At 35.1% G+C, this 18368-nt stretch overlaps 1 protein-coding gene and 1 pseudogene across 3 annotated transcripts in view; one reads left to right on the top strand and one right to left on the bottom strand.

The window, feature by feature from the left end:
- The window catches only part of ATG2B (autophagy related 2B), a 147488-nt gene that overhangs the window by 35749 nt on the left and 93371 nt on the right, over positions 1–18368 (top strand). For all 3 annotated transcript variants that reach the window (XM_027849045.1, XM_027849044.1, XM_027849046.1), the window contains exons 6-8: positions 4058–4237; positions 17359–17455; positions 17908–18090. In XM_027849045.1, the coding sequence (XP_027704846.1) occupies positions 4058–4237; positions 17359–17455; positions 17908–18090 (460 nt within the window). The remainder of the gene's footprint in view (positions 1–4057; positions 4238–17358; positions 17456–17907; positions 18091–18368) is intronic.
- Positions 6759–7360, bottom strand: LOC114033530 (annotated as a pseudogene).

Genomic DNA, 18368 nt, shown 5'->3' with positions numbered 1-18368 from the left:
AACAAATATGTTAATACAGTTGTTTAAAAGTTTGAATGAAAAGTTGCACAAATAAAGCCAATGCATCCAAGATCAGGAGGGAAGCAGAAAACTGGGAAAGAATTTTTACAACCAGTGTCTCTGATAAAGGCCCCGTTTCTAAAATAGATAGAGAATTGAGTCAAATTTATAAGAATACAAGTCGTTCCTCAGTTGATAAAATGGTCAAAGGATATGAACAGGCAGTTTTCAGAGGAAGAAATTAAAGCTATCTAGTCATATGAAAAATGTTCTAAATCACTGTTGATTAGAGAAATGCAAATCAAAAGAACTCTGAGGTACCACATGACACCTCTCAGATTGGCCAACATGACAAAACGGGAAAATGATAAATGTTGAAGAAGATGTGGGAAAATTGGAACACTAATACGTTGTTGGTGGAGTTATGAAAAGATTCAATCATTTTGGAGAGCAATTTGGAATCATGCCCAAACTATGGGTGTGCCCCAACTATAATCCAGGGCTATAAAATTGTGTATACCCTTTGATCTAGCAATATGCCTTCTAGGTCTATATCCCAAAGAGATCATACAAATGGGAAAAGGACCCACATGTACGTGTACAAAAATATTTATAGTAGCTCTTTTTGTAGTGGCAAAGAATTGGAAATTGAGGGGATGTCCATCAGTTGGGAAATGGCTGAACAAGTTGTGGTATATGAATGTGTTGTATGAATGAATATGAATGTATATGTGGAATATGTATATGTGAATGAATTGTGCTATAAGAAATGATGAACAGGCAGATTTCAAAAAGACTTTGAAAGACTTACATGAACTGATGCAGAGTGAAATGAGCAGAACCAGGAGAACATTGTACACAATAACAGCCACATTATGGGATGACTGACTTTGATAGACTTGGCTCTTCACAGCAATGCAAGAATCTAAGACAACTCCAAAAGAGTCACGATGGAAAATGCTCTCCATACCTAGAGAAAGAAATATGGAGTCTGAATGCAGATGGAAGCATACTATTTGCTCTCCTCTTCCTTTGTTGATTTGATTTATTGCTTCATTCTTGTGGTTCCTATTAGTTCTAATTGCTCTTTACATCATGACTAATGGGAAAATATGCTTAACATAATGTGTATGTAGAGCCTGTATCAGATTGTACATTGTCTTGTTGGGAAGGGGGAAGAAGTGGAAGGGGGAGAAAATTTAAAGCTCAAAACCTTATGGAAGTGAGTGTTGAAAATTAAAAATAAATAAATTAATGAAAAAAAAGCTTTAATGAGGAACACTGCATTTCCCCCACATTTATCATAACATCCTTTGTGGAAGTACTACTGTTACTTCTCATTGGGTAGTAGCCATGATCCTAGCTTCTTTAAGTCTCTGGGAGTGGACTGCAGACCTTGATAGTATCCTGTCAAACTGAAAAAGCTTTGAGTATGGACAGGGCATGATTTTGTCTTTTGTACAAGTTGCAGCTTAACTAAGTTTGGAGAGGTTCATTACCAGCCACTCATCACCTGGTGGTGAATTTTTGTGTCTATAGCAAGTCACAGAGACTGTCTGCTAAGGTATAGAGGCATTGGTGGAAGTAGTGACTGCACTGATGAAATTATCCTTTATAAACCTTTAATTATTAGGTATGTTGTAATGTGTCTTACTCTATTTTAGCATTTGGTGTGTGAGAGAATAAAAATAAGCCTCATATTGATGATTGTTTAAAAGATCTAGGCTTAAAACAGGGAAAATGTTTACAAATTTTATTTATAAGGATAATATCCCCAAGAAGCTTTTTTTATTTTTCCCTAGTTGACTTTTTAATTACTCTCCGCACATCAGCCATTCTAAACTTTCTTCTTCCTCATGAAGCTCCCAGTGTCAGTCTTTAATGCCATCAAAGCAAATGACTGCATATAATAACTAACATTTATATAGCACTTTTAAGATCTACAGATTTCTTTATGTATATTTCTCATTTGATTTTTACAACAGTCCTCTGATGTATGGGCTATCTCCATTTTACAGATGATGGGCAACTGAGGCTGAATTAAAAGCTCATTTAAACTGAGGTTAAGTGATTTGCCCGGAGTTATAGAGCTACTCGGTGTCGGAAGCAAGATTTGAACTCACTTCATCCTAATTTCAAGTCTAACACTCCATCCATTGTGCCACTTTTATCCTTCTTTCCTAAGAAAATAAGACACCATCTGTCCTAAGCTCCTTTATCTGTTCTAGACTGTATCTCAGAATCCTTTTAAATCTTCATCTGTTTTTATCTTTTTTTTTTTTTTTAAGGCAGTTGGGGTTAAGTGACTTGCCCAGGGTCACACAGCTAGTAAGTGTCAAGTGTTTGGTCTGAGGCCAGATTTGCACTCAGGTCCTCCTGAGTTCAGGGCTGGTACTTTATCCACTGTTCCACCTAGCTGCCCTTGTTTTTATCTTCTTGTAGTTTTCCTTGCCAAACTCTCTCCTCCTTTACTTGTATTTCCTCCCTCCTTTTTCTTCTGAGAGCTCCCTGTGTCACCTTCGGTCTTACTTTTTCTACTGGCTTCTTCCTTATAAACATATTCAAGTTTTCCTTAATCTTAAGGAATCTTTCACAGACCCTGTCATCCTAGAAAGAACTTAGGTTCACTGCATTTACTTTGTTAGCACTAACTCACTGCAGCCCTTTTTAAGGTTATCGGTGACTTTCTTAGTTGCTAAGTCTGAAGGCCATTTTTTTCTCCTCATCCTACTTGAGTTCCCTGCTGCTTTTGATATGCTCAATCAACCCCTCCTGGATAGTCACCCTGTCTCTCCTGGAACTCCTACCTGCTACACCTACTTGCTTGACTGTTCTTTCACATTCTCCTTGGTTGCAACATAGTCCATCTCCTGCCTGCTTGCAGATGTTTTCCAAGGCTCTGTTCTCTGTTATCTCTGTACTTTTCCTTGGTGATTTCATCCACTCCTCTGAATTTCTTTCTCTCTACATAGTTGACTCCCAAATTTAAATATTTAGTAATAGGATCATAAATTTAGAATTGGCAGGGACTTATAAGTCATGGAGTCCAATTCCCTCATTTAACAGAGGAGGAAACTGAGGACTAGAGATATTACATAACTTGCCTGGGGTTATATAGCTAGTAAATAAAGTCTAACCAGGATCCAAACCCAGGTGTTTGACTATTAAGTCTAGTGTTTTAGTCCTAATCTTTCTTGAATTGTAGTCTTGCATCTACAACTGCCTGCTGAAAATCTCTGCTTTGATGTCTTTTTGCTATTTCAAAGTCATGTTCAAAATGGAATTAATTATAATTTCCCTTCCACCTTAAACCATTACCTTCTCTAAGCTACTGTATTTCTATCATAGCTTGTTAGACATAGTAAGCACTTAAAATTTTTTTTTTGAAAAATTTGAATTCAATTGAAAATAGCATGTCAAACAGTTAAAGATAATTTCCCTATTATTAAAAAAACAGAGTAAATCGGGGGCAGCTAGGTGGCACAGTGGATGGAGCATCGGTCCTGAAGTCAAGAGGACCTGAGTTCAAATGCGGCCTCAGACCAAACACTTGACACTTAGTAGCTGTGTGACCCTGGGCAAGTCACTTAACCCCAATTGTGTTTAAAAAAAAAGAATAAATCAAAGAATCTTTTATAGTATAGATTATGTAGTTGTATGTATGTCCTTTTTTTTTGTAAATTAGATTATACTTTAAAAGTAATAGAGACACTTGCAAATGAAAGAAACTGGTGAATCTTTTTGTAAAGTAGAAAATGCTTTTATGCTGCAAGTTACTCTCCAGTTTGCTGTTTTCAAGCTACAAGTTTTCATGTAATTAAGAGTTTCGTAATCTGGTGTTATACTCATGTTGAGAAGAATTTTCCTGTACTTGTCTTTAAAAAAAAAAAATCCTGATTTTTTTTTGAAGTATTATTTTCTCCTAATTTATTTTATACCAGCCATTCTACTAATATTTTACTATGTTTGGTCTCTTCTTTCTTGAATATTGGTTTATTAGAACATTATAGTTTTCATAATTTGCTAATATATTACCTTTTGTTGTTGTATTTTATAGGAAACTGAACCAAAACTTTCACCTAGCTGGAATCCGAAAATTGTTTATGAACCACACCCACAACTCACAAGAAATTTACCAGAGGTAGCACCCTCTACTCCTGTTCAAATTGGGAGGATGATTGGTAGAATGGAGCTGAGCCTTACATTAAAGCAAAATGAGGTACTTCCTGGAGCTAAGGTTAGTTATTAGTGTTTCTATAATACTAAGTGCATGGTCTCTAATCTTTATATAGAAAAAATTATTAACCATTATGGAGACTGCAAGTAACTAGGACTTCCCAGTTTGCTTACACTTTCATACTCAGCCTAGCACGTTCCTGTCAGAGTCAGGCGTTCCCGTTATGGTTGCTGCACGGCTAATTCCTGAACCCTGTCTCACTATTAGTATTAAAAATTCATTTTATTCTACTGTTTCTCACTGCCTACCATCTAGGCAGTGAAAAGACCTTTTTTTTTTGGTGTAAATAATTGAGAAATCACTATATAAATTTGTATTTAGTACATACACTAAAGAAAATTCAAGTAAGGAGGAGAAAAGTGAAGGTCAGAGTGCTTCTGAAAGATAATTTTTATTAGGTAACTGTGAAATGATCTAGTTTAGATGGAACTGAATGGTTATTTCCGTGCTTTCATGTAAGAGGATTCTTTTACAAAACCTTTTTTGGAAAAAGAAAAAAAGCATTTTTGAAAAAAATACTACTTCATTATATATGACCCCTGTGCTTATCTCTGAGGAAAGAATATTGTATAGTATATTGGAAAAGCAGTGAGACTTTATGCTTGGGTGATAATTTATTATTTTGAAAACTTTCTTTGCAGTATAAATGTAAAATTGGAATTAAACTTAAAAGGTATTACTTAATTTATCTGTAATACTATTGTTTTTGAAAGAGGATATTTACCTTGGATATATGTATTAGTGGAAGCCTGAGTTTTGTGTTTGATGACTAGTCCTTATTCTAATGAAAACATACCTGTTTCAAAAATAAGCTCAATACGAGTAGGGATTGTTTCTTTTTTTGCCCTTGTTTCTCTTAGCACCTAGTTTGATGCCTGTCCCAAAATGGGGCACACTTATTAAATATTTGTCGATTGATTTTATTTGGTTGTATGCTAAATGACACTATGTAACTTCATTTTATGCTTCATGTACAGTCACATTATGATATTATTAAGGAGCATAAGACCATTGGATTCTATTCCCTGCTAATGATATGAAATTCTAGTAGACTTAGCAGAAGATTAGTTTCTTGGGGAAGGGAGTATATTTGTCATTTTTAGGAGGAGGGAGCTGTAACAACGGGATGTTGTATTTGTATTTTAGTTGGGTTATTGAGCCTGAATTTTTTTTTTTAAATTCTGAACTGAATTTATGTTATTTTATTGTTGACTTTTGCTTTTATGACAAAACTGTCTTCCTATTATATGTATCCTTCTCCCATTGAATCCTTCCTTGTAACAAAGAAAAACACTTAATCGAAACCAATTGACAGAGTGATGTTTGTTATTGTTTACTACATTAAACATCTGTAATACCTCCCCCTCCTCCTTTCTGTTCAGATTGAGAGGATGACTTGTAGAGTCAAACTGAGCCTTACATTAAAAGCAAAATGAAGTATTTCCTTTCATTTTGTCTAATAGTACAATAATATCCTGTTACATTAATATATACCGTAATTTGTTCAACCATTTCCCAATTGATGAGTACTTTCTTATTTTACAATTCTTTGTGAACAAAAAGTATTTCCATGAATCTTTTTCTATATATGGGTCCTTTCCCTCTCTCTTTGATCTCTTTAGGGTAGGAAGGAAGGAAATAAACAAGCACCTATTAAGTGCCTAATATGTACCAGGTGCTGTGTTAAGTGCTTTACAAATATTATCTCATTTGATCCTCACAACAACCCTGGGAGGTAGGTGCTGTTGTTATCCTCATTTTGCAGTTGAGGAAACTGAAGCAGACTTGCCTAGGGTCACACAGCTAGGTAAGTGTCTGAGGCTGAATATCAACTTAGGTCTTGATTATTTAGGATTTCATTTTCATGTTTATTTTTTTTGTTTTCTAATTTTTATTGTCCTTTTATTGTTCTTTGTTTTATTGAGGCAAGTGTCTTTATTTAATTAATTTTTTTCTTTGGTGAGGCAGTTGGGGTTAAGATACTTGCCCAGATCTAGTGAGTATTATGTGTCTGACGCCACATTTGAACTTAGGTCCTCCTGACTCCAGGGCTGGATGCAAGTAAAGATAAAAATAAAAAGATAAAAATTTTCCTCAATATGACTGCTTTGGCAGTATCCCAGAAGTTTCAGTATAGTTCTCCTTATTGTCAGTTTTTTGGATAAAATTATCTGTTGTTTCTTTGTTTTATCCTTTGAGTCAGCTATTTTTTAGTATCAAATTATTTAGGCTTCATTTGAATCTTTTTTTTTAAGAAGTTTGAATCCTTTCTTCAAAGGCACTTCATTCGTTATAATATTTATTATACTGTGGTCAATAAGGTATATGTTTAGTATTTTCGCTTTCTGCATTTTTCTCAGAGTTTTTAATGCAATTGATCTGTAAAAGATTTGTTTAGTACTCCTTTTCTACATTTGTTTATGATGCTTTTATGTCCTAAAAAGCCAACTTTCTTTTAAAAGTTGCAATAAATACAATTTTGTATATTTGTTGGGTATTAGTATCTTATTTTTACATTATTTTATCCTTTTAGCTGTGCACTTGATTTATTTTGAATATCCTGGAATTGGAAGCCAGGTTCAGGTAATTCAAATGCTTTTATGAGTACTTCATACTGTTTAGAACCAAAGTATGCTGCAAACACAGTCTGCAGCATTATGGGAAAGGCCATCTTTCTAAAGACAGGTCGAGAGACTGTGATCCAGTAGGTCGAAATGTTTCCTTTCTGTGGTAGTGGAACTGAATTGTACCTGGCTGCCAGAGCACCATTTATTGGTATAGTCAAAAAAACAGGGTAGAGACCCCTGATTATGAGACCAACCATTCCACCTCTTATAACCGTATAGGCTTCAGAGCTTAGATCACCTGAACTCAAACTTTTGTAAGTTACATAGGTTGACAATAATGGGAGAGCAACCATTGGTACAGCTGATATTGTGTGAGCATGTGTCATTTTTAAGATACCTCGGAAAAAACTGTTAGGCCACAAAAAGCTGCATTTAGTCCAACATAAGCTGATCCAGTGATAAGTAAATTCTGATCCGATTATGGAAATTGTTCCACTTTGCTGGCTATGATTTCATTGATTCTTAATCTTTCTGTATTTTCTTGATTATATTACATCTTGAGTCCTGGTGCTCTGATCTGGCAGTGAAAAAGTTGCAGAGCAGTCTCTACTGCAGCTCACACTCACTGCAATGTGGGTGGTCTTCCTCTGGGCGCCACCATGTTTGCCTTTCACAAAAGCCAACTTTTGTAAACATTCCATGTACATAAATTCAATAATTGCCAGAGAGCTGTCATCTCAAACTTGACTAAAATTATGTTCAAGTCCTAAATGTCTTACTTGTTTATCTTTTGTTAGATTTTTATAGGTTGGAAAGGTGGGCAGGGACATTTGGTGCATCGATTTTATTTCATTATTTAAGTATTGGTCATATTTCATTGACAATGACATTGACATTGCATTGTCAGTGTACCATAAAATGGTGATTTTATGGTGATTTTATGCATGATATAATTTACCTGTCTGTTTTTTATTTTTTTTTGGCAAGGCTGTTGAGGTTAAGTGACTTGCCTAAGGTCACACAGCTAGTTAAGCGTCAAGTGTCTGAGGCTGGATTTGAACTCAGATTCTCCTGATTCCAAAGCCAGTGCTGTATCCATTGTGCTACCTACGTACCCCGTACCTGTTTATTTCAAAAAAATATTCCTAATCATAGTGTTGCCTTGCCTGAGTTAATGATGAATTACCCTTTCTGAATTCACCTGAAGCACAGTAAATTCTGCTCCAGCTCCTCATTTTAATTCTTTGTAAATCTTTGTTTCTTTTTCTGTTAGTTTTTTTAAATTATAAACATATTTTTGCATGTAGATTTCTAATCCATTAAGCTTTCCTCTTCTATATTATAGGTGAGTTCATCCCATTCACATTCATTGTTGTGATTATTATATATTACCGTCCATTATGTCCTCCTATATAGTTTACATTTGCCATCTTTATCACCTCCCTTCCTGCCCTTTCTGATTCCCCCTTTCACCACCCCCCCCAAAAAAAGAAGACGGTATTGCTGGAAGAGAGGAGTATAATTACTAGTGATTTGTAATTGAAGTGATCAGTTTCTAAACCACTGCTCTTCCTCTCTTCCCCTCACACTGACCCTGATCCTTTTTTATACCTTTTCTTTCTGTCCTTTTAATTCCTCCTTTAAAAAAAAATTCCTCCTTTTTTAAATCCACCCTTATTACCTAGATACCTTCTACATTTTACACCTTACTCTCCAACACATACTCTTCTGTCCAGTCAGACTTGCCTTCTAACTGTTCCATGAACAAAACACTCTATCTTTTGACTCTGGGCATTTTCTCTTGCTGTCCCCCATGCCTGGCACATACTCTGTCCTCCTCTTTGACTACTGACCTCTCTGGCTTCCCTTAAGTCCCACCCACCCAGCTAAAATCCTGCCTTCCATAGAAAGCTTTCCCCAACCCCTCTTAATTCCAGCATTTTTCATCTTTTAATTATTTCACATTTATCACGTATAAAGCTTGCTTTGTATATTTTTGTTTGCATGTTGTCTGTCCTATTAGATTGTAAGGTTCTTAAGGGTAAGAATTATCTTTTGACTCTTTTTGTACCTCCAGCATTTTTAACACAGTGCCTGCCACATAGGGCTTTATAGATGCTTGTTAATTGATTGATGGATTAATTTCATGCCCTTTTTTTGGTTTTGTTTTTGCTTTTTGGTGAGGCATTTGGGGTTAAGTGACTTGCTTAGGGTCACACAGCTAGTAAGTGTCAAGTGTCTGAGGCTGGATTTGAACTCAGGTCCTCCTGACTCCAAGTCTAGAGCTCTATCCATTGCGCCATCTAGCTGCTTAATGCCCTTTTTTGATCATTGTTGGATTGTATATGACAGGGCTGGCCTCTTACACGATCTTTCATGCTACAGTCTTAAAAGTTTAAGTTCTGTTAATTCATCATGCAATAGAAAATTGGCAAGTTGGATGGCTTGTCTAAGCTGATGGATATTTTCTGTTCAACATTTTTATTGATGTCTAGAGTAAAGGCACTTAGATAGCATGTTTATTAAATTTGCAAATGATACACAACTTTGAGGGCTAGCTGATTGGGCTAACAATTAGGATTCCAAAAGACCTTAAAAGGAGTAAAAGGAATTATGTTAAAGGAGTGTTTATAGTCACATTTTGTGGTGGGAAAGAACTAGAACTTAAAAAGGTATCTGTCATTTGGTGAATAGTTGAACAAATTGTGGCATATGAACTTAAAGGAATATTATTGTATCACAACACATGACAATGGAAACAGTTTCAGACAAATCTGAGACTTGTGTAAACTCATGCAGAATGAAGTGAGCAGAACTAGGAGAACAGTTTATACAAAAACAACATCATAAAGGAAAAAAAACTTTGAAAGAATTAAGAACTGGGTTCAATGCAATAATCAGCTTGATTTCTGGGAATTGATGATAAAGCATGCAACAATAAATGACAATGCAATGGACTCAAAGTATAGAATGAGACATATTTTCAGAACCAATGTGAAAATTTGTTTTTCTTAATTTCATGTATTTGTTACAATTAAAAACACAAACACACATATGGGGAGAGTGAGGAGGTGGGAGGGAGAGGACATCTAGTGATAGGGTTGCCAAAAATGATCAGAAAAAGAGGGTCAGTGAAGCATTTCAAAAGCTCAGAGTAGTCTTCTGGTGCCAGGATGGTGGAGTGAGGCAGGAACTCACCAGAGCTCTCCCAAATTTTCCTCCTTGAAAAATGTCTTAGAACCAATTTTGCAGGGGTGAGGCAGCTTACCAGCCAGGACAGCTCGGAGGGTCAGCAGGAAAGGGCTGTCTCTCTGGGGTGGGAGTCAGTGCAGTTGGAGAGTAGCAGTGGTAGGCTGCTAGGGCCCTAGGAGACCTGAAGGGGGGCCCCAAGCCCCAGCAAAGTTAGAACCCTGGTATAAGCCAGCAGCTCCTACAGACCAACAACATAGTGGGGCCCCATCCCCTGTGCAGGCCACAAGTGATACCCTGTCCTCATTGCTGGCTACTAGTGAAACTCTGCCCCTTGAGGAGGTCAGCAGTGAGACTCAGCCTCTTAGGCAGGCCCGCAATTAGACCCTGACCTGGGGGCAGGCCAACAGTGAGGCCTCATCCCCAGAGCAAATCATCAGGTTGGTGCCACCCCCAACTCCCAACCCTCCCTGCCCTCCAGTGCCAGTTAATAGGCTCTGAGGCCTTGTGCAAGCCAGCAGCAAGGTTCTGATCCCTGGCACAAGAAGCTTGGAACAGTGCAGGAGAAAAGTTCAACTTTTACGTAAAAGTACAAAGTCACAAAATAGGCAGAAAAGAATGGATAAAAAAGCAAAAAAAGAACATGACCATAGAAAGTTACTATGATGAAAGGGAAGATCAAGATAAAAATTTAGAAGTGGATAATAGTCAAAATGGCTACATGTAAAGCCTCAAAGAAAAATGTAAAGTGGTGTAAGTCCCAAAAAAGAACTGGAAAAGTTTAGAAATGATTTCAAAAAGCAAATAAGAGAAGTAGAAGAAAAATTGGGAAAAAAGAAATGGTAGTAATGAAAGAGGATCATGAAACAGTCAACAGCGTGGTAAAGGAACCACAAAAAATAGAAAAAGATATACAAAAAAATCACTGACAAAATAAGTCCTTAAAAAAATAGAATTGGTCAAATGGAAAAAGAGGTACAAAGTTCACTGAGGAAAATAATTCCTTAAAAATTAGAGTTGGGCTAATAGAAGCTAATGACTCCATGAGACATCAGGAAATGATAAAACAAAATTAAAAAAAAATTGGAAGAAAATGTGAAATTTCTCATTGGAAAAACATCTGACCTGGAAAATAGATTGAGAAGAGATCATTTAAAAATTATTGGGCTACTTGAAAGCCATGATCAAAAAAAGAACCTAGGCATCATCTTTTAAGAAATTATCAAGGAAAACTACCCTGTTATTCTAGAACCATTGCGCAGAATAGAAATGGAAGAATCTGCCTATCACCACCTTCAAGAGATCCCCGAATGAAAACTCCTAGGAATATCATAGCCAAATTCCAGAGCTCTCAGGTCAAGGACAAAATATCGTAAGCCAGAAAGAAACACCTTAAATATTGTGGAGCCAAAGTTAGGATAACACAGGATTTAGCAGCTTCTGCATTAAAGAATTGGAGGGCTTAGAATATGATATTCCAGAAAGCAAAGGAGCTAGAATTACAACCAAGAACACCTCCCCAGCAGAACTGAGTATAAACTTTCAGGGATAAAAATGGATATTCAGTGAAATAGAGGACTTTCAACCATTCCTGATGAAAGGACCACAGTTGAATAGGATTTTGACTTTCAAATACAAGACTCAAAAGCATAAAAAGGTAAATAGGAAAGAGAAAACATTAGATTCAGTAAGGTTAAACTGTTTATATTTCTGCATGGCAAGATGATATTTGTAACTCTTGAGAACTTTGTTATATAGTATATATACATAGAAAGTGCTGGTGTGAGTTGATTATGATGGTATGATATAAAAAAACCAAAATTAACAGGTAAGATGGCACTGGGAAAAGAAGGAAGGGAAAGATAGAATTATCTCACATAAAAGAGGCATGAAAGAGCTGTTACAGTGGGGGAGGGAGGAAGGGAGTGGCAGGCAATGCTCAAATCTTACTCTTATCAGAATTGGCTTAGAGAGAGAATAACACACATACTCAGTTGGGTATAGAAATCTATCTTACCCTATTGGGAAGTAAAAAAAAAAAGTACCCTATTTTGTGACTTTGTAGAGATAAGAGAAAGGGTAGAGAGACTGATCCTTCTATCTCGGTGGATTGAGGGAAGTGGTGGTCAGAAGTAAAACACCTGTAAGGGACAGGGTGAAAGGTAAGAGAGAGAGAAGGATTCAGGAAAAATAGGATGGAGGGAAATACAGTTATTATAACTGTAACTGTAAATGTAAATGGAATGAACTCCACCATAAAATGGAAGTATATAGCAGAATGGATTAAAAATCAGAGTCCTACCGTATGCTGTTTATAAGAAACACATTTGAAGCATAGATACACACATGGAGTGAAGGGGCTGGAGCAGAATCTATTATGCTTCAGCTGAAGTAAAAAAAAAAAAGGGGTAGTGATCATGATCTCAGACAAACCACAAGCAAAAATAGATGTAATTAAAAAAGAGATAAGGAAACTATATCTTGTTAAAAAGTACCATAAACAATGAAGTATTATCAATACTAAACACATATGCATCAAGTAGTATAGCATCCAGATTCTTACAGGAGAAGTTAAATGAGTTACAGGAGGAAATACGTAATAAAACTATGCTGGGGGTGGGGTACCTCAACTTTCCTCTCTCAGAACTAGATAAATTTAACCAAAAAATAAACAAGAAAGAAGTCAAGGTGAATAGAATTCTAGAAAAGTTAGATGTGGTAGATCTCTGGTGAAAACTGAATGAGAATAGAAAGGAATATACCTTTTTCTCAGTGGTATGTGGCAAAAACTGACCTTGTATTAGGGCATAAAACGCTTAACCAAATGTAGAAATGTAGAAATATTAAATACATCCTTTTTTGATCATGATGCAGTAAAAATTAGATTCAATAAAAGGCAGTGGGAAGATAGATTAAAAATTAATTAGAAACTAAGTAATCTAATCTGAAAGAATAAGTGGGTTAGAGAACAAGTCATAGAAACAATAATTTCAATAAAGAGAATGACAGCAATGAGACAACATGCCAGAAGTTATGGGATGCAGCCAAAGCAGTTCTTAAGGGAAAATTTATATCTCTAAATGCTATATCAGTAAAGTAGAGAAAGAGCAGATCAATGAATTGGGCATGCAACTAAAAAAAAAATTAAAAAGAACAAATTAAAGATCTCAAACATCAAATTAGAAATCCTGAAAATCAAAGGAGAGATGAATAAAATTGAAAGTTAAAAAAAAAACCCAATCCATTGAACTAATAAAACTGGAATCTGGTTTTATGAAAAACAACAACAACAACAACAACAACAACAATAAAATAGATAAATAATTGGTTAATTTGATTAAAAAGAGGAATGAAGAAAACCGAATTACTAATATCAAAAATGAAAAGGGATGAAATCCAATGAAGAAAAAATTAAAGCAATTCTTATGAGCTATTTTGTCAATAAATCTGTCAGTGTAAGCAAAATGGATGAATATTTACAAAAATATTTATTACTCCAGTTACCAGAAGAGGAAATAGAAAACTTAAATAATCCCATCTTAGAAAAAGAAATTGAATAAGCCATTAAGTGAATTCTCTGAGATAAAATCCACAGGGCCAGATGAATTTACAAACAAATTCTAGCAAACATTTAAAGAACAATTAATCCCAATACTATATAAAGTATTTGGAAAAATAGGTTATGATAACTGTATTTCCCTCCATCCTATTTTTCCTGTATCCTTTTCTCTCTCTTACCTTTCACCCTGTCCCTTCTTACAGGTGTTTTACTTCTGACCACCACCTCCCCCAATCTGCCCCGATAGAGGTATCAGTCTTCACCTCTTCTCTTATCTTTATCCCTTTTTACTTCCCTATGGGGTAAGATAGATTTCTATACCCAACTGAGTATGTGTGTTATTCCCTCTTTGAGCCAATTCTGATAAGAGTAAGGTTTGAGCATTGCCTGTCACTTTCTTCATTCACCTCCCCTTTCCCCCAACAACTCTTCATACCTCTTTTATGTGAGATGATTTACCCCATCTTGCATTTAGTATTTCTGCTTTTCTACATTTGGATGAGAGGTTTTTATGCCTTAATACACTGTCAGTTTTTGTGTAGGTGCCATGTACCACTAAGAAAAAGGAATATTCTCTTCTATTCTCATTCAGTTTTCTCCAGAGGTCTATCATATCTAACTTTTTTAGAAGGAGGAGTCCTACTAAATTCCTTTTATGACACAAACAGTGTGTTGCTGCTTAAACCAAGAAGAGTGAAACCAGAGAAAGAAAACTATTGACCAATTTCTCTAATGAATATTGAGTAAAAATTTTAAATGAAATACTAGCAAGGAGATTATAGCAATGTAGCCCCAAGATCATATACTATGACCGGGTGGGATTTATACCTGGAATGCAGAGCTGGTTCAATATTAGGAAAGTTATCAGCGTAATTGACCACATAAATAACAAAACTAATGGAAATTATATGATTATCTCAATAGATATAGAAAAAAGCCTTTGAGAAAATACAGCACTCATTCCTATTAAAAACACTACAGAGCATAAGAATAAATGCAGCTTTCCTTAAAGCGATAAGTAATAACCATCAGCAAACTCTGTAACAGGGATAAACTAGAAGTCTTTCCAGTAAGATCAGTGGTGAAAAAAGGATGCTATTATTACAAGTATTATTCAGTATTATACTAGAAATATTAGCTACAACAATAAAAGAAGAAAAAGAAATTGAAGGAATTAGAATAGGTAATGAGGAAACAAAATTCACTCAATTTTCAAAATTCACTCAAAACAAATCACTATTACCGTATGATGGTATATGGAGAGAATCCTAAAGAATCAACTGAAAAAATTAGTTGAAATAGTTAACAACTTTAACAAATATGCAGGATATAAAATAAACCCACATATATCATCAGCATTTCTACGTATTGCCAACAAAGCCAATCAGTAAGAAATAGAAAGAGAAATTCCATTTAAAATAACTGTAGACAGTATAAAATACTTGGGAATCGATCTGCCAAGACAAACCTAGGAACTATATGAACACAATTACAAAATACTTCTCACACAAATCAGATCTAAGCAATTGGAAAAATATTAGTTGCTTGATGACTATTCTACCTAAACTAATCTAATTATTCAATGCCACACTAATCAAACTCAAAGAAATTATTTTACAGAGCTACAAAAAATAATTATTAAATTAATCTGGAAGAATAAAAGTCAAGAATATCCAGGGAATCAGTGGAAAAAAAAATGTGAAGGAAGGTGGCCTAGCAGTACCAGATCGCAAACTATTATAAAGCAGTAATCATCAAAACAATATGGTACTGGCTAAGAAAGAAAATGATTGATCAGTGGAATAGATCAAATACATTGTAGTAAATGACCATAGAAATTTTGATAAACTGAAAGATTCAAGCTCTTAGGACAAAAACTCATTTGACAAAAGCTGCTAGAAAAACTGCAAATTAGTATGGAAGTGTGCATATACCAACATCTCATATCGTATACCAAGCTAAAGTCAAAATGGGTACATGATTTAGACATTAGCAAATTAAGAGAGCATGAAATAGTTTACCTGTCAGATCTATGAATGAGGGAAGAATTTAGGACCAAACAAGATATAGAGATCATTATGAAATGTAAAATGGATAATTTTGATTACATAGAATTAAGAAGTTTTTACACAAAGAAAACCAGTGCAACCAAAATTAGAAGGAAAGCAGGAAACTGAGGAAAATTTTTTTACAGTAAGTATCCCTGAGAGGCCCATTTAGAACTGAGCCAAATTTATAAGATAACAAGTCATTCCCCAATTGATAAATGGTCAAAGTATATGAACAGGTAGTTTTCAGACAAAGAAATCAAAGCTATCTATAGTCACATAAAAATGCTGTAAAGCACGATTGATTAGAGAAATGCAAATTAAAACAACTCTGAGTTACCACTTCACACCCATTAGTAAATGATAAACATTGGTGGGAATGTAGGAAAACTGGGATACTAATGCACTATTGGTGGAGTTGTGAACTGATCCAAACATTCTGGAGAGTAATTTGGAACTATGTCCAAAGGGCTAAAAAACTGCATTTCCTTTGATCCAGCATTACCACAACTAGGTCTGTATCCCAAAGAGATTAAAAAAAAAAAAAGGAAAAAGAACCTCTTTGCAAGATACACACACCACCACACATACACACCTACACACACTTGTGGTGGCAAAGAATTGGAAATTGAGTTGATGCCCATCAATTGGAGATTTGCTGAACAAGTTATGGTATGTGATTGTAATGGAATATTACTGTGCTATAAGAAATGACAAAGAGGATGATTTCAGAAAAACCTGGAAGGACTTACATGAACTGATATAAAGTGAAGTGAACAGAACCAGGAGAATATTGTTCACAATAACAGCAATATTGTGTGATGAAAAATGTGAATGACTTAGCTATTCTTAGTAATACAATGATTCCAAGACTGTCCCAAAGAACTCATATTGAAAAACATTATACACCTCCAAAGAAAGAATAGATGTCTGAATGCAGACCAAAGCATACTCTTTCTCTCTCTCTTCCTTCCTTCCTTCCTTCCTTCCTTCCTTCCTTCCTTCCTTCCTTCCTTCCTTCCTTGCCTGCCTACCTCTCTCCCTCCCTCCTTTCTTTTTTTTCTTTAGAGTTTTTTCAACAAAATGACTACTAAGGGAAATGTTTTACATGAGTCCACACGTATAACCAGTTATTATTGCTTACAGTCTTCAGGAGGGATGGAGGAAGGGATAAAATTTTTAACTCAAAACTTAAAAAAAAGATGAATGTTAAAAATTGTTTTTATGTTTAATTGAGGAAAAAATAAAATATTATTTAAAAATAAATATAAGCCAGTCAAAGAGGAACAAGATACATTTTGGTTAAATGGATTCATTTGTTTTCATAGAAAGCAATCAATTGGATATGTAATGAAGATCATGGAAATAGAAAAAAAATGCTCAAAATAAAACAGAAGGCCAGAAGGAAACAGAGACACAAGATGGAGAGCTTTGAAAGTTATATTTTGAATTATGTAGAAAAATGTAGAAAAATAAATGAGATAACATAAGGGGAAGATATTTTGTGGAATATGATTGGTTTTACAGGTCAAACCTAAAAGGCTTTTACTGGCTTGGGAACCTGACTCTGAGCTTTTTGTAAATCAGCACCTGTTAAGTTTTTCTTGATTCTACAAAGCTAAAACTCTTCCCCTAGTGTTAGGTAGGACTGAAAGCAGTTGGTATAGGTATAAAGTCATTTTCCATATATGCTTATACCTAGTAATTTATGCCTAATTTTTCTGAATAACTTTGCCTTGTTTTTTTTTTCCCCTCAAGTTGGATGTTGATGGCCATGTAGACTCAATACACCTATTCCTGTCGCCAAGGCAAGTTCATCTGATTTTGGACCTGTTGGCTGCTATAGCTGGACCAGGTAAGTAAATGAAGTATTATTGACAAGTAAAACTGAAGGAATACTATAAGGAATGACCCTGAATATTAAAATTTTGTCATGACTTTGAAGAGAGAGAACTTGTTTATTGTGGTTGAAATGTACATATATTACTATATTCCTGTAGAATTCTTTGTATAGATTCTTAAATGGTTATGTTGTAGCTCTTTGGCCTGGAGTGCTTTAACAACTTTAAAAGTAGCATTTATAGATTTTGCAGATTTAATCACCGTAATAATATATATATTTATTTTTTAGATTTGGATTTAATGTTGTGATATCAAAAATGAGTATAGATTTATACTTATTATGTTCAAAAAAGTTAATATTTATGTTGGATTAATGGTTTTTAGGGGAGATGGAAGTGAAAGACAGCTTTGATTAAATTACTCCTCAACTGTTTATTAATGGTATTTCCTTTTGTGCACAAACAGAGAATTCTGGTAAAATAGTGTTACCTGCTAAAGATAGGAAAAATCGTCCAATGCAGCAGGAGGATGAATATCGGATTCAGTTGGAATTAAATCGGTGCTTACGAAGAGACTCCCTCTCAGTGGGTGCATCATCTGAGCAGAGTTTTTATGAAACAGAATCAGCTAGAACACCTTCTAGCCGGGGTGAGCACTCAAAATAATTTCACGTGAAACTTGCTATGTTTGCTATAGATTACAGTTCTCTCTATAAGACAAGTTCATCTTTGAGGACATACAGTAGATGTTAATAAGATTATTAAATTAGTTAATTAAGATTATCAAACCAGTTAATAAGATATCAAAAGGACCTTAAAGCAGTTTTTGAGCATTTGCTGACCCAAGGACAGCAATATATAAATGTGTGTGTCTGCATCTACACACACACACACACACACACACACACACACACACACACACACACA

Source organism: Vombatus ursinus, unplaced genomic scaffold (assembly GCF_900497805.2).
Source record: "Vombatus ursinus unplaced genomic scaffold, bare-nosed wombat genome assembly UNPS02007284.1, whole genome shotgun sequence".
NCBI classification, from domain to species: domain Eukaryota; kingdom Metazoa; phylum Chordata; class Mammalia; order Diprotodontia; family Vombatidae; genus Vombatus; species Vombatus ursinus.
The sequence above is the reverse complement of the archived record's forward strand: the minus strand, read 5'-3'. Positions and strand labels throughout refer to the sequence as shown.